Source organism: Centruroides sculpturatus, unplaced genomic scaffold (assembly GCF_000671375.1).
Source record: "Centruroides sculpturatus isolate CEXI.00-Female unplaced genomic scaffold, Cexi_2.0 scaffold1106, whole genome shotgun sequence".
NCBI lineage: Eukaryota > Metazoa > Arthropoda > Arachnida > Scorpiones > Buthidae > Centruroides > Centruroides sculpturatus.
Genome location: NW_019385573.1, coordinates 202,141 through 215,799, shown reverse-complemented (window position 1 = coordinate 215,799; position 13,659 = coordinate 202,141). Strand labels below are relative to the sequence as shown.

Below are 13,659 nucleotides of genomic sequence, written 5' to 3'. Positions count from 1 at the left end.
AGTTTCTCACTGGAGAATAACAACAGATTTATCAACCGAGTTTTTGACGATTAATTCAAATATGTATAAAGCAACTGATTATGTTCGCGTAACAATTGTTACGCAAAAGAATACAAAATCAATGAAAATATTTCGTATATCAAATATTAAAAATTAACGGATTTATTGAGGAACTAGCACACCCCGCTACGCGTAGTTGTGGCTCAAAATGTATCTATTATAAATGTATAACACTTTCCCCGTGGGGGGATTTTTCGAAAAATCCCTTCTTAGTGTACATTCTCTTGACGTACCCTATTAAAACGCCATCAACGCATCTAAAACAGTATAAATAGAAGCAGAGCTCTTTACGGTAAGCCTTAATCCTGTCCATCTCCTTCTAGTGGGGGAATTTTGACATGTATATTACATAAAAACACGTGCATATTCGAATGCGGCGTTGTGTCAAAATTTCAAAGGAACCGGTAGGAACAAACGAACATTACATTTTCATTTATATAGATAGATGTTAATCCGCTTTAGTTCATCCTCACAGAAAAGCAAACTTAGGGCGTAGTACTCGTAGCGCCATCTGTTGGACATAAAAGCCTTAAACCTAGATGATACTTTTAAATTTATATGAATGTTTAACTGAAGTAAAAGAAAGAAAAAAATAACACACGGGGAATATAACGAATTGTTTCGATAAATTCTGATTTTATTAGAATTTGACATTATTAATTAATAACTTTTAAATTTAATTTAAGGAATAAAAAAAGGTGATGAACGTAATCTTGTACTGTATATTTTGTTTGTATTCTTCGTGTAATATATATTCATACAGCTTATAAACCCAGATAGACTGACAGCCGTGACTTGCGAAGGAAACCAATTAAGAAAGTAACACAGTTAATGTACCATAAATTATTAAAATTTATTGTCAAAATTATATATTACACTGTTATTCTTTAACACATTCGCAATAATAGGAAAATCATTTTCGTCACGGTAAAGATTGAAATTTATATTTGCAATTATTACCTCTAATTATTGAAGTAGAACAATAAAATTATCGATAGTTTATGAAATTTACATCCATTTAAAATAAAAAGAAGTTTTGAAGTACAAACGAGTATTCATTCAATTAAAAATACATAAAAATTTCAGATAAACATCAAAAGAATTTCTAAAAACAGAGGCAAAGAGTACAAGAAAATTTAGTTTTTTTGTCTTTACGTCTTGTAATTGTATCTAGGAAATCGTAGATCGGAACGTATCCTTGTACATTTTGTAAAACCGTTATCGAAGTGGAATCTATTACCTCTTTAGGAATCCTAACTGAAAAGATATAAAAGCTACGCTTCGACAGCAATTTCGCTTTCTTTAAAACAACAATTCCGTTGTTATAACACGTGCTTTGTTCGTATACAAAATCTTGTGTGTAAGTCGATTTAACACCGACGAAAACCTTTATTCGTTGAGTTTTATTATAAGTTAGTGGCAGTTTAATTTCATCCAAGAAGCACTTTTCGTGTACCCAAATATCAGCCATAAACCGAAAATCTGCTTCCATTGTTTCTTCGTTTTCTAATATTTCTTCTGTCACGGGGTTTTTGGCAATAAATGAAAAATAATCTGAAAGCCTTCGAGGAATAACATTAGCAGATACTATTTCTGGAAGAATGGCAACATTTTTCTGAGTGATATATCTTCTTATGGATTGAACTTCTTCTTCTGTTAAAGTTTGTTCTTCGTGGCAGTCGTTCACAATACGTGTTAAGTGTTCGGATTCTATAACAAAATATCTGATGAAAGACAGGAAAGGTTTTATGACGTCTCTTTTCGATATGCTGCCATTTTTTGCCCTCAATTTCACAAATGTTTTTTCGATCCACATGCTAAGTCCATGGAACAAATCGAGCTCGTCTAGACTGACGTACACTGGGCAAGTCATTAACTTGTGGACAGTAGTTTCTTCACACAATTGAAAATCATCTCTACTAAATAAACTTTTTTCAGACAGACTGAAATGCTTCCAACAATGATATTGCAATTGTTTTTCGTTGTGTCTACAGGACAAATCGTGGATATGACAAGCGCGGTGGAAGTACATCCACGTGATGCAAGTATTAAAATATATTTCTTGAAGTTCGTTAATAAAATATTGTTTGCAGATTAAGTACATTTGGAATCCATCGTCCGCGTAAGGAAATGAAAGTAATTCATCATTCAAAAATCTGAAAAGAAAATATATTTTACAATGATTAAAAAGGTCATGTAAATAATATAGGCTAATAATAGTAATATCTGTACTACAGTTTAGTTTAGATTCTATAAAAAGAAATTATACAGATATCTTTAATTTAAAATTAACATCAGTAAATCTATATAAATGTCTTATCGATATATTAATTAATATTGTTAGATCAGGTCAGAGTACGATCAAGTATTTTATATGTTTAAATTTAATTTAAGGAATAAAAAAAGGTGATGAACGTAATCTTGTACTGTATATTTTGTTTGTATTCTTCGTGTAATATATATTCATACAGCTTATAAACCCAGATAGGCTGACAGCCGTGACTTGCGAAGGAAACCAATTAAGAAAGTAACACAGTTAATGTACCATAAATTATTAAAATTTATTGTCAAAATTATATATTACACTGTTATTCTTTAACACATTCGCAATAATAGGAAAATCATTTTCGTCACGGTAAAGATTGAAATTTATATTTGCAATTATTACCTCTAATTATTGAAGTAGAACAATAAAATTATCGATAGTTTATGAAATTTACATCCATTTAAAATAAAAAGAAGTTTTGAAGTACAAACGAGTATTCATTCAATTAAAAATACATAAAAATTTCAGATAAACATCAAAAGAATTTCTAAAAACAGAGGCAAAGAGTACAAGAAAATTTAGTTTTTTTGTCTTTACGTCTTGTAATTGTATCTAGGAAATCGTAGATCGGAACGTATCCTTGTACTTTTTGTAAAACCGTTATCGAAGTGGAATCTATTACCTCTTTAGGAATCCTAACTGAAAAGATATAAAAGCTACGCTTCGATAGCAATTTCGCTTTCTTTAAAACAACAATTCCATTGTTATAACACGTGCTTTGTTCGTATACAAAATCTTGTGTGTAAGTCGATTTAACACCGACGAAAACCTTTATCCGTTGAGTTTTATTATAAGTTAGTGGCAGTTTAATTTCATCCAAGAAGCACTTTTCGTGTACCCAAATATCAGCCATAAACCGAAAATCTGCTTCCATTGTTTCTTCGTTTTCTAATATTTCTTCTGTCACGGGGTTTTTGGCAATAAATGAAAAATAATCTGAAAGCCTTCGAGGAATAACATTAGCAGATACTATTTCTGGAAGAATGGCAACATTTTTCTGAGTGATATATCTTCTTATGGATTGAACTTCTTCTTCTGTTAAAGTTTGTTCTTCGTGGCAGTCGTTCACAATACGTGTTAAGTGTTCGGATTCTATAACAAAATATCTGATGAAAGACAGGAAAGGTTTTATGACGTCTCTTTTCGATATGCTGCCATTTTTTGCCCTCAATTTCACAAATGTTTTTTCGATCCACATGCTAAGTCCATGGAACAAATCGAGCTCGTCTAGACTGACGTACACTGGGCAAGTCATTAACTTGTGGACAGTAGTTTCTTCACACAATTGAAAATCATCTCTACTAAATAAACTTTTTTCAGACAGACTGAAATGCTTCCAACAATGATATTGCAATTGTTTTTCGTTGTGTCTACAGGACAAATCGTGGATATGACAAGCGCGGTGGAAGTACATCCACGTGATGCAAGTATTAAAATATATTTCTTGAAGTTCGTTAATAAAATATTGTTTGCAGATTAAGTACATTTGGAATCCATCGTCCGCGTAAGGAAATGAAAGTAATTCATCATTCAAAAATCTGAAAAGAAAATATATTTTACAATGATTAAAAAGGTCATGTAAATAATATAGGCTAATAATAGTAATATCTGTACTACAGTTTAGTTTAGATTCTATAAAAAGAAATTATACAGATATCTTTAATTTAAAATTAACATCAGTAAATCTATATAAATGTCTTATCGATATATTAATTAATATTGTTAGATCAGGTCAGAGTACGATCAAGTATTTTATATGCATAATATAAAATATCTACCCCCTATAACACTGGTTATAATACGAATTCGTATATAGCGGCGAAAAAATTGCCATCGTATTCGTATAAACACGCTAAAAGAGACTCGTATAATACGGTAAAACGTCATCGCCGACTCGTGTAGCGACAGGATTGGTCAAATCTAGACCAATAGCGGATATTGCACAAACCGTTGAGTTTAAACGAATACTGGACCTACTAATAAACATTTATTATTCAACGGCCATAAAAATTATTTTTATTAATGACTAGCTGCAAGGACCCGCTTCGCTGGGTTTTTAAAAAGTAACGATAGTGAAGATTAAGATAATTACACTATAGCCAATCTTACCCATTTTCACAGAATTCAAGAATTAGGTCCCCTGTTTCCAGTCTAATTAGAGACCTGGTCCCGATTCGATTTCTGAACGTCTCCTGTTCACGTTAAGTCAAACGAACTATTTTCAACGTTTCTGGAACGTTTGCAATCGTTCTATAATCGAACCAATATTCGAATTTTATGTTCGAATTTAATTCGAACAAAACATTCGAAATAGAAAGCCACTTTCAACTACTTTTAGCCTCATATCTCCCGCACCCTTATAGCTATCGAGACGCAACCACCCCTATGCACGAATGGAGACTTGGGGCTACCACTACATACAAACACCATTCACGTGCGATGTGTAGTTTTGGCGAAAAAGTGAAATATAGGGACATACATGTCCATTATCAAAGCTAAGTTTTTTTCTGCGAAAAATTCGCTTATCAGAAAACGCGCCCTTAAGAAAGCTTAAGCAATGGCGTCGTCGAACGGTGCACACTCGGTAAGTAATCCTACAATTTTTTGTTTATAGCGTAGTTTATATGGATTATTCCCAAAAAAATTATACGTGCTTTAGAAATGTTGAGTCAAATTAGTCTAGAATCGATTAATTTTATGGAAGAAAACACTTCAAACAGCCGTAGTCCGTAAACTGTACACGTGCCGGGCTGTAATAAGCTAATGTATTTAACAACAACACGGAATTCATATAACACGGAACGTATCTACTGTGTTAAAGGGGGGTACTGTTGTTGACTATCTATATCACTGATAAGAGTATTTTAATTTCGTGAATGAATGTAAAGCTTCTGTTAGTGTTTTTGCATAGACAATCAACTTAAAATTATTCAAACATTATAAAAAAAGCCACATTTATTCCAAGTATTAAAGCTTTATAATTAATCAGTTTAGAAATATTTCAATGAGCATAAAGGACACATAGTCTGTTGTGGAATATGTTAACACTGATCGATATATAGTATAGTTAACTTATAGTTTGTATTTATTTTCTTAATGTCATATTACGACCAATTAAAGACACGAAAAAATATTAATCAGAGAGTTCTTATTCATTCTATTAATTGCTTCTTTTCTTTGTTGTAAAAGTACTATAATAATGCAAAAGAATGAGAATATAACAATTGTTTTTTCAGATATTTTTGTAGCATAACTTCAGAATGATGCACGAAAAAAGAAGTTCCTATCAGGAGAGGATTATTTGGAAGATTAGTCCTATTTTAAGTGTGAAAAAAAGCGAAGAAAACCCCAAGGTTCCATTGAAGGACCATTGGTAAACCATGACCCACAGAAGTCTTTATTTTTTTTTATAAATCTTTCAAACATATGATTAATTATGCCACGACCTTAATTAAGCTAAGGATATTGCGTATGGCAAGAAAATTTTAAATTATCATTATTATTCCTAATACAAGTAATCTTTCTTCGTGAGTATTAAGATTTTTTACAAATTTTTTTTACATCTCAATTACGTAACACAAAAATTAAAATGAAGTATTTTAGGTTATAAATCATAAACTGGTTAACATTAATAACCTAAATAAAAAAAAGAAACCAAATAGAACTCTATGCGATTGCAAATTATTTGAGAATTATCTGTTAAATATAATTACCTTATTCTTTTAATAGGTACTTATATAATGGAGACCAATTATGTAATAGATTCGTACAAACCTGGCAAATTGATGGAGCATTTCCAATGTTACAGGTAGTCTGAGAATAAACTTTCCTTCATTCGGACAAACGATTATGAAGTGTTTGAGTAATCCTCCTTTTTCTATCAAGGATGTTCGTGATACGACCACAGATTTTCCATCCTCGTTCGCTAGAATTACTTCGTCTAGATCGAATCTTCCTTCCTCTTCTACGTTCGACATTTTCCTTCCCACTAACTCGGAATAAATTAATATCTTATATTTAAGGGAATAATAAAAGTTCTTAAATGTATTAAATGGGTTTCCTTGAACACTTAAAATGGAAATAACGTCACTCACTACGTTCACTAGATGGGAACGACTTCGTGAATAATATTTCGGTTTATATGCAAATGAACTCGTTTAATAATTGAAAAATACTTCAAAATAATAATATCAAAAATTAAATATTTTTTCTCGTTTATAAAAATACAACAAATTCATTAATTTAAAACACTTTTTGTCATTTTTAATTTGCATTCAATTGAATTATTCGAATATTTATTGTTTCAGAATAAGTTATCTCGAGTGTTACGATAAAAATATTTGTAAATATTTATCCAAAAACCGTGTACCCGTTGGACGAGAAATTGTACAAGAGTACTGTACAGTATCAGTGGCGCTCGAAGACTATAAAAAGGAGAGGAAACACATGCTTCAACATAAGGCAAACTATGATTACGTGTCGGATCAGTGCTACCACAATTTGGTTCTGATTGTAATCGGGGCTTACTTTGCCTTGTAAATAAGGAACATTGCTTGTTTTCAATGCCAAGTTTTGGTAAACATACGGCAAGAATAGACAAATATCGTTCATTATTTTCTTTTATATTTGCAGAATTTGCTTGAAGTCATGAATCTACTGTTGTTTGCTGATAATAGAGTTTGGGGATCCGTTGGAATTAGGAGAAGGGTAAACCAGACGAAAAGGGAGACACATGCCCTAAGTGCTCCAATGTACAGGCGCCCCTGAATGCTATCATATGCACAATCTGTTTCCTCTATATATAAAATTGTCGTGAATCATCTATAACATTGTAAACATAATATTGAATTAATTCGTTTCTCTGAAAACACGCAAAATAGTAAATTCCGCGAACATTCTCATCGTTGAGTAGAGGAACAAAAAAAAATTGATATTGTTGATCAATATTACTAAAAAGTGAAATATTCAAATCAGTAGAATTGATTAAATATCATTCTGTTAATGTATCTTCAACGTACGAAAATGTAGCAATGTGTCCTTTTCTCTAAGTGTGTGGTAAACAAACAATTTTCGTTCAAAAGCCAGTACTTCTTCTAAATACAAAATAGCTGTATTTTTCTTCCCTTGCAGTTTCTTGTGTAGCGTGTTTAAATGTAAGGTAGTGTCCACCATAGAATAAAATTTCTGTAACCATTGTCATTATCATGGTTTAAAAGCAATTTTATTTTTTCAATGCATGCAGCAAATGGCTCTTCTGGAAAGCGACCTTACTTTATTGTGTAAAAACGATCAAAATATTGGCTATTGACTTCGTTAAGAAGTTCACAAAATTGCCGATGATATAGCAGTTTTGCCATTATTTTGTTCACAATTTCTACAACCGAGTCCATAACTAATGTTATTTCCATCGGAAAAGTTTGCGAACAAAGTGCCTCTTGATGAATTATTGCGGTGAAAAGAAAAATCGTCATACAACATTTGTTTTTTAAACATACAAACATAATCTTTCTTTTCATCTTTTATACTTGGTTCTTTATCGGTTGCTATTGATACAATTTTATTAAAATTCCAATTTGTTTTTGTAAGTAAACAAGTTTAACTGCAAAGGTGACACGCCTCAGTTTTTCTAAACCTATGTTTCTCTCCTCAACACTTTTTCCTTCTGAATTTGCTTTCCCCTCCCCTTTTAGCAAGATCACCACTTTATTGCTTACTTATGTTATTCAAGTTGGGAGACAAAACACGTAGTGTATTGGTTTTTTATTATCCAATAAAACATTGGAAAATTTCCTTGAACGTGATTTGTTAAAAGGTGTTAGGCACATCTTGTTTTACTTGCTTGATTGGACATTTCTGTAAGGTCACACCCTGCATAAACCGTATTGGCCGTGAATCTTTACCGAACTATATCCGAATCGCGAATCAGAGATAACAAATATATCTACACGACCAATCTGCCAGCAATGCACATTAATCCCAAGTAAGAGTTAATTGTGCAACGTTTTTATGACTTCTTAGAAGAAACACACAGATTAGAAATGACTATATACATTTATTACATATTTACAAATATTGTGGTTCTCTTACCACACATTTACAAACAAAAAAACATTGCAGATGGAGGGGAGAGGGTTAGAACCTCGTTCATGCGCCACCTTTATCGACGACCTCACTCAGTCGCGAGGGCATACTTCTCCCAAGTATGTCCTCGCGCAGTTTCTCCCAACGACCTCTGACGATTGCCCAGTGTTCGTCGAGAGTTGCTGCCTGAATGGAGCCGTTGGTAAGTTTAGCCCATACGTGCTCTATCGGGTTGAGGTCTGCCCCCCTCCCCGGCCATCCCATGTCTACCAGGAAATTCTGTTCATGCGGCCATTGCTGCGTTCTTCGGGCTGTGTGGACCTGGGAGCGGTCATGGACGAACCACCTTGGCGTGTCCCCGAACACAGCTTTCGTCGATGGGACTAGCACATCTTCTAATATCTCGATATATTGGGTCGCGTCCAAGTGGCCGTCAATTCTGACCAACTCCTCGGGTCCCGCAAAACTCATTCATCCCCACATAGCTGCAAACAGAAAACGTCAAATCAAGTTGTGATCTATAACACATGGACGAAAACACGAAATGTAAAAACTCACCTATGGAGAAGCGACCGCTTCGTTGGGTGCCCCACACGTGTTTCGAGTGAAAACGTGTTGATGGTGGTCGGCGCACACCCAAATGGTCCCGCTATTCTCTGAACAAAACGTTGTTTCGTCGGAAAAAACGACATTCGCCCAGTCATCCACACTCCAGTGAGAATAGGTCTGGGCAAAGCCCAGCCTATCGAGTATATTTCTGTGTGTCAACAACTGCTTCTTTGCCGCTCTCCGCCCATGAAGGTTATGTTGTTTTAACCTATTAATAAAACAAATATATATATATATATATTATCCTGTTTCCTACATTTCTGTATACGCAAGAACACGTTAACACAGTTGTATTTCTGTAATACTGACATTTCCGGGCTCGGCCCGGCGCCTTTCTAGGCAACAAAGAACCTGTCTCCTCAAGCAACTTNATATATATATTATCCTGTTTCCTACATTTCTGTATACGCAAGAACACGTTAACACAGTTGTATTTCTGTAATACTGACATTTCCGGGCTCGGCCCGGCGCCTTTCTAGGCAACAAAGAACCTGTCTCCTCAAGCAACTTGATAATTCGTGCCACAGTTCTGGTGGATATACTAAACATTCCAGCTATTTCTTCCTGCTTTGCGCCTTCAGCATGATGTTTTATGACTAATGCTCTGATATCTTTGGAGATTGCCTTTGGCATATTGCTGGCATTAGTTAAGCACTTCGGCAAACGGCTTTATATACTGATGCTTCCCTCGACACATTGTGCAAATGATCACCTGACTTCAGCTGATGAAGGGGATCATTTGCATCATAAACGCATACAACTACTATTACAATTACGTCACGGGGTGGTAAAGCGTGACGTAATATGAAATACTCAAATTGAATTCAAGTTAAATTTTAGTTTTTAAACAACAAACGATTGTTCGAACATTCGTATTTTTCGAACACGTGTTTTACCAAGCTATTCCATTTATATTGTAACAAACAGATAAATTATTATAAACGAAAGCAATAATCCTAACAAATCCCATTGTCCTTAATACATAAATCAGAATTGTTTTTACAGAACAAACTCATAAATATTCTGTAGAAAATATTTAATTATATTTTCCAATTTAAACTTATTTCGAAAGTAGAAAAGATACAGCTCAACCATTTTAACATTGTTTTTAACATTTTTTAGTGAAATTATGCAAAGTGCAAAATTACTTTTGTATATTTCCTGTAACGACGTAACTTCTCGGTGTTTATCATCAAAGAGAATTATGCAACAAATATTTTGTATATACGAGAAGTTGGCCTTTAATATCCTGTGCCAATTTGGTCTACTGTAGCAATGTACCAGTCGACCCCCTAAAACACTGTTGATTATTCCGTATTATATGAATTCCATGTTGTACGAGTCACTTAGATTTTACAAATACATGTACCGGGCTGTGAACGGCTCACGTATTTGTAAAATCTAAGTGACTCGTACAACATGGAATTCATATAATACGGAATAATCAACAGTGTTTTAGGGGGTCGACTGGTACATTGCTACAGTAGACCAAATTGGCACAGGATATTAAAGGCCAACTTCTCGTATATACAAAATATTTGTTGCATAATTCTCTTTGATGATAAACACCGAGAAGTTACGTCGTTACAGGAAATATACAAAAGTAATTTTGCACTTTGCATAATTTCACTAAAAAATGTTAAAAACAATGTTAAAATGGTTGAGCTGTATCTTTTCTACTTTCGAAATAAGTTTAAATTGGAAAATATAATTAAATATTTTCTACAGAATATTTATGAGTTTGTTCTGTAAAAACAATTCTGATTTATGTATTAAGGACAATGGGATTTGTTAGGATTATTGCTTTCGTTTATAATTTATCTGTTTGTTACAATATAAATGGAATAGCTTGGTAAAACACGTGTTCGAAAAATACGAATGTTCGAACAATCGTTTGTTGTTTAAAAACTAAAATTTAACTTGAATTCAATTTGAGTATTTCATATTACGTCACGCTTTACCACCCCGTGACGTAATTGTAATAGTAGTTGTATGCGTTTATGATGCAAATGATCCCCTTCATCAGCTGAAGTCAGGTGATCATTTGCACAATGTGTCGAGGGAAGCATCAGTATATAAAGCCGTTTGCCGAAGTGCTTAACTAATGCCAGCAATATGCCAAAGGCAATCTCCAAAGATATCAGAGCATTAGTCATAAAACATCATGCTGAAGGCGCAAAGCAGGAAGAAATAGCTGGAATGTTTAGTATATCCACCAGAACTGTGGCACGAATTATCAAGTTGCTTGAGGAGACAGGTTCTTTGTTGCCTAGAAAGGCGCCGGGCCGAGCCCGGAAATGTCAGTATTACAGAAATACAACTGTGTTAACGTGTTCTTGCGTATACAGAAATGTAGGAAACAGGATAATATATATATNAATCGATTAGAACAATGAAAATCATAATTCTGCTTGTTTGTTTCGTGGGAATAGGTAAGACATAAACATAATTTCTATATTTGTGGTTTCTTTTATTTATGATTTAGTATTGAAAGCAATTTAGTATTGAAAGCAATTTAGTATTGAAAGCAATTTAGCTTTTTAATTCGATAATGGTATAAGTATTAGAAAATTGTAAATAGTAAATATTGTGTAGATTGATCGAAAATTTTATGAAGATTGAACAGTCAATGCCGAACAACACATGCTGTAAGCACAGGCTCCTATATATTGGCTGCAATATAATATTAACAGGCGCTTATTATTAACAAATTAGTATTTAGCCGATATGATTCCAATAAGCGGCGCCCGCAGTATTTTGTATTGTAAAATGCTCGGATGTTACGTATAACTGTTATTGTACTTTCCTTCTTCTGTAAAATTTTCACTGAACTTAAGGATTGAATAATATTTAATAATGGTATACAGTCGACCCCTATAACACTGTTGATTATTCCGTTTTATATAAATTCCATGTTATACGAGTCACTTAGATTTTACAAATACGTGTGCTGGGCTGTAAACGGTTCACGTACTTGTAAAATCTAAGTGACTCGTACAACATGGAATTCATATAAAACGGAATAATCAACAGTGTTATAGGGGTCGACTGTAAATTGTATCGTAATTAATCTTATGATTTGTTTTAGTTTATGCAGCCAAGACTTCTGACAGAAATGGATTTGTCATCGTCAAGGGAGACGTGATGAAATGTTCTCCTAAAGAAGAAGAAAAATACTGTAAATCGAAATGCCAAGAACAGGGAGGTAAAGATGGGGTCTGCTGTGAGGAAGCCTGTTATTGTTATCAAGTTCCAAAAGGAAAAGATATATATTCCGATAAAGAAATTAAACAGACTTGTGAAAAACTAGGAAAAAAATTGGGAAAATGAATATATCTTTGTAACAATTCGACTGAATAAATGAAAACGTTCATAACGGTTTATTTGTAACTGAATTATGAATATGTAATATTTTAAAAGTAGCCTATATGTAAATGTATAATATAGTTAATTTCTCGGCTGATATTTATATAGAAAAGCAAAATGACATTCAGTATTTTTAATGTAATTCCAAAAATTCTCAAATATTTCAAGCAATTAACAAAATTGTTTACATCAGTAATTATGATATTGTTTCGCGACTATTCAGAACTATACAAATATTTAAGGTTTTGTAGTGTGAAGTTGAAATTCATGTACAAAACTAGCTTCTACTAGAGGAGAGATATAAAGACAAGTAGAAGTAGAAGTAGGCAGAGAAAGAGCAGATCCATCACTCACTAAGCGGCACTAGACCCGAATGAAAAGATCAATGCATAGAGGTTTCTAAAGGGAGAAAGAAAGCTTACAAAATTGTGTAATATTTATGTTTTAGCACTTTAAATATCAAGGCGGAATCCTAATGTTGCTGAGTTGTTTGCCAGTTTATCAGAATCTTTAATAGATCAAAATCTTACGATTAAACACTTTGATGGATATCTTAACAGAAACGTCAAAGAAATAACAACAATTTTTGACTTATTAACTAGAAATTCTAAAAGATTTTGGAAATTCTGATATTACCTATCCATAAAAGAGGAATTTTTTCTGACCCCGAAAATTATCGTCTAATTTCAATTGTTCCAGTAATTGTCAAATTATTTAAGGCTATTTTTTAATTCTCATTTAACTTGTTTGGTTTAATGAAATGAAAATTTTACATGAAGAAGAAACAGGTTTTAGAGGAAGATTCTCTTGTTTAGACCAAATATCAATATTTACTTTAAATGCGTTAATACTGGAACAGTTTAGGAAGAAAGGAGAACATCATACGCAGTGTTTGTCGATTTTAAAGCCACATTTGACAGCATAAATCATTCTAAGCTGTGGACTGTGCTTGGAGAAATGATGATTAGTAAACGTGTTTTGAATTTCATAATGGATATTTATGGAAAGGCTACTGCAAGGGTAAAAAGTACGAGTGGATATACAGAGTCGTTAGATATAAAGATTGGCGTACTGCAAAGTAATATTTTCTTTACACGTTAATAAACTTGTGGATCGTATCAAACTGCCTGGTCTTTCGGGTTTGTCTATTTCTGATGATAAAGAGCTCCATATATTGATGTATGCTGACGACAGTTATTATAGCAGATACCCCAAAT

General features: G+C 33.2%; 2 protein-coding genes across 2 annotated transcripts; one reads left to right on the top strand and one right to left on the bottom strand.

Moving 5' to 3' along the window:
• Positions 1 to 2,634: 2,634 nt before the first annotated feature.
• LOC111640239 lies at positions 2,635 to 6,559 on the bottom strand. The gene is made up of 2 exons (XM_023386237.1): positions 6,161 to 6,559; positions 2,635 to 3,924 (listed from the first exon to the last, which is right to left on the bottom strand). Exons 1-2 carry the CDS (start codon positions 6,361 to 6,363, stop codon positions 2,874 to 2,876), a joined length of 1,254 nt encoding a protein of 417 aa, XP_023242005.1. The 5' UTR covers positions 6,364 to 6,559; the 3' UTR covers positions 2,635 to 2,873.
• Positions 6,560 to 11,460: 4,901 nt separating this feature from the next.
• On the top strand, positions 11,461 to 12,457 carry LOC111640228 (toxin Aah6-like). Its single transcript, XM_023386227.1, has 2 exons — positions 11,461 to 11,508; positions 12,165 to 12,457. The coding sequence occupies exons 1-2, from the start codon at positions 11,469 to 11,471 to the stop codon at positions 12,404 to 12,406; spliced, it is 282 nt and encodes a 93-aa protein (XP_023241995.1). The 5' UTR covers positions 11,461 to 11,468; the 3' UTR covers positions 12,407 to 12,457.
• Positions 12,458 to 13,659: the final 1,202 nt, after the last annotated feature.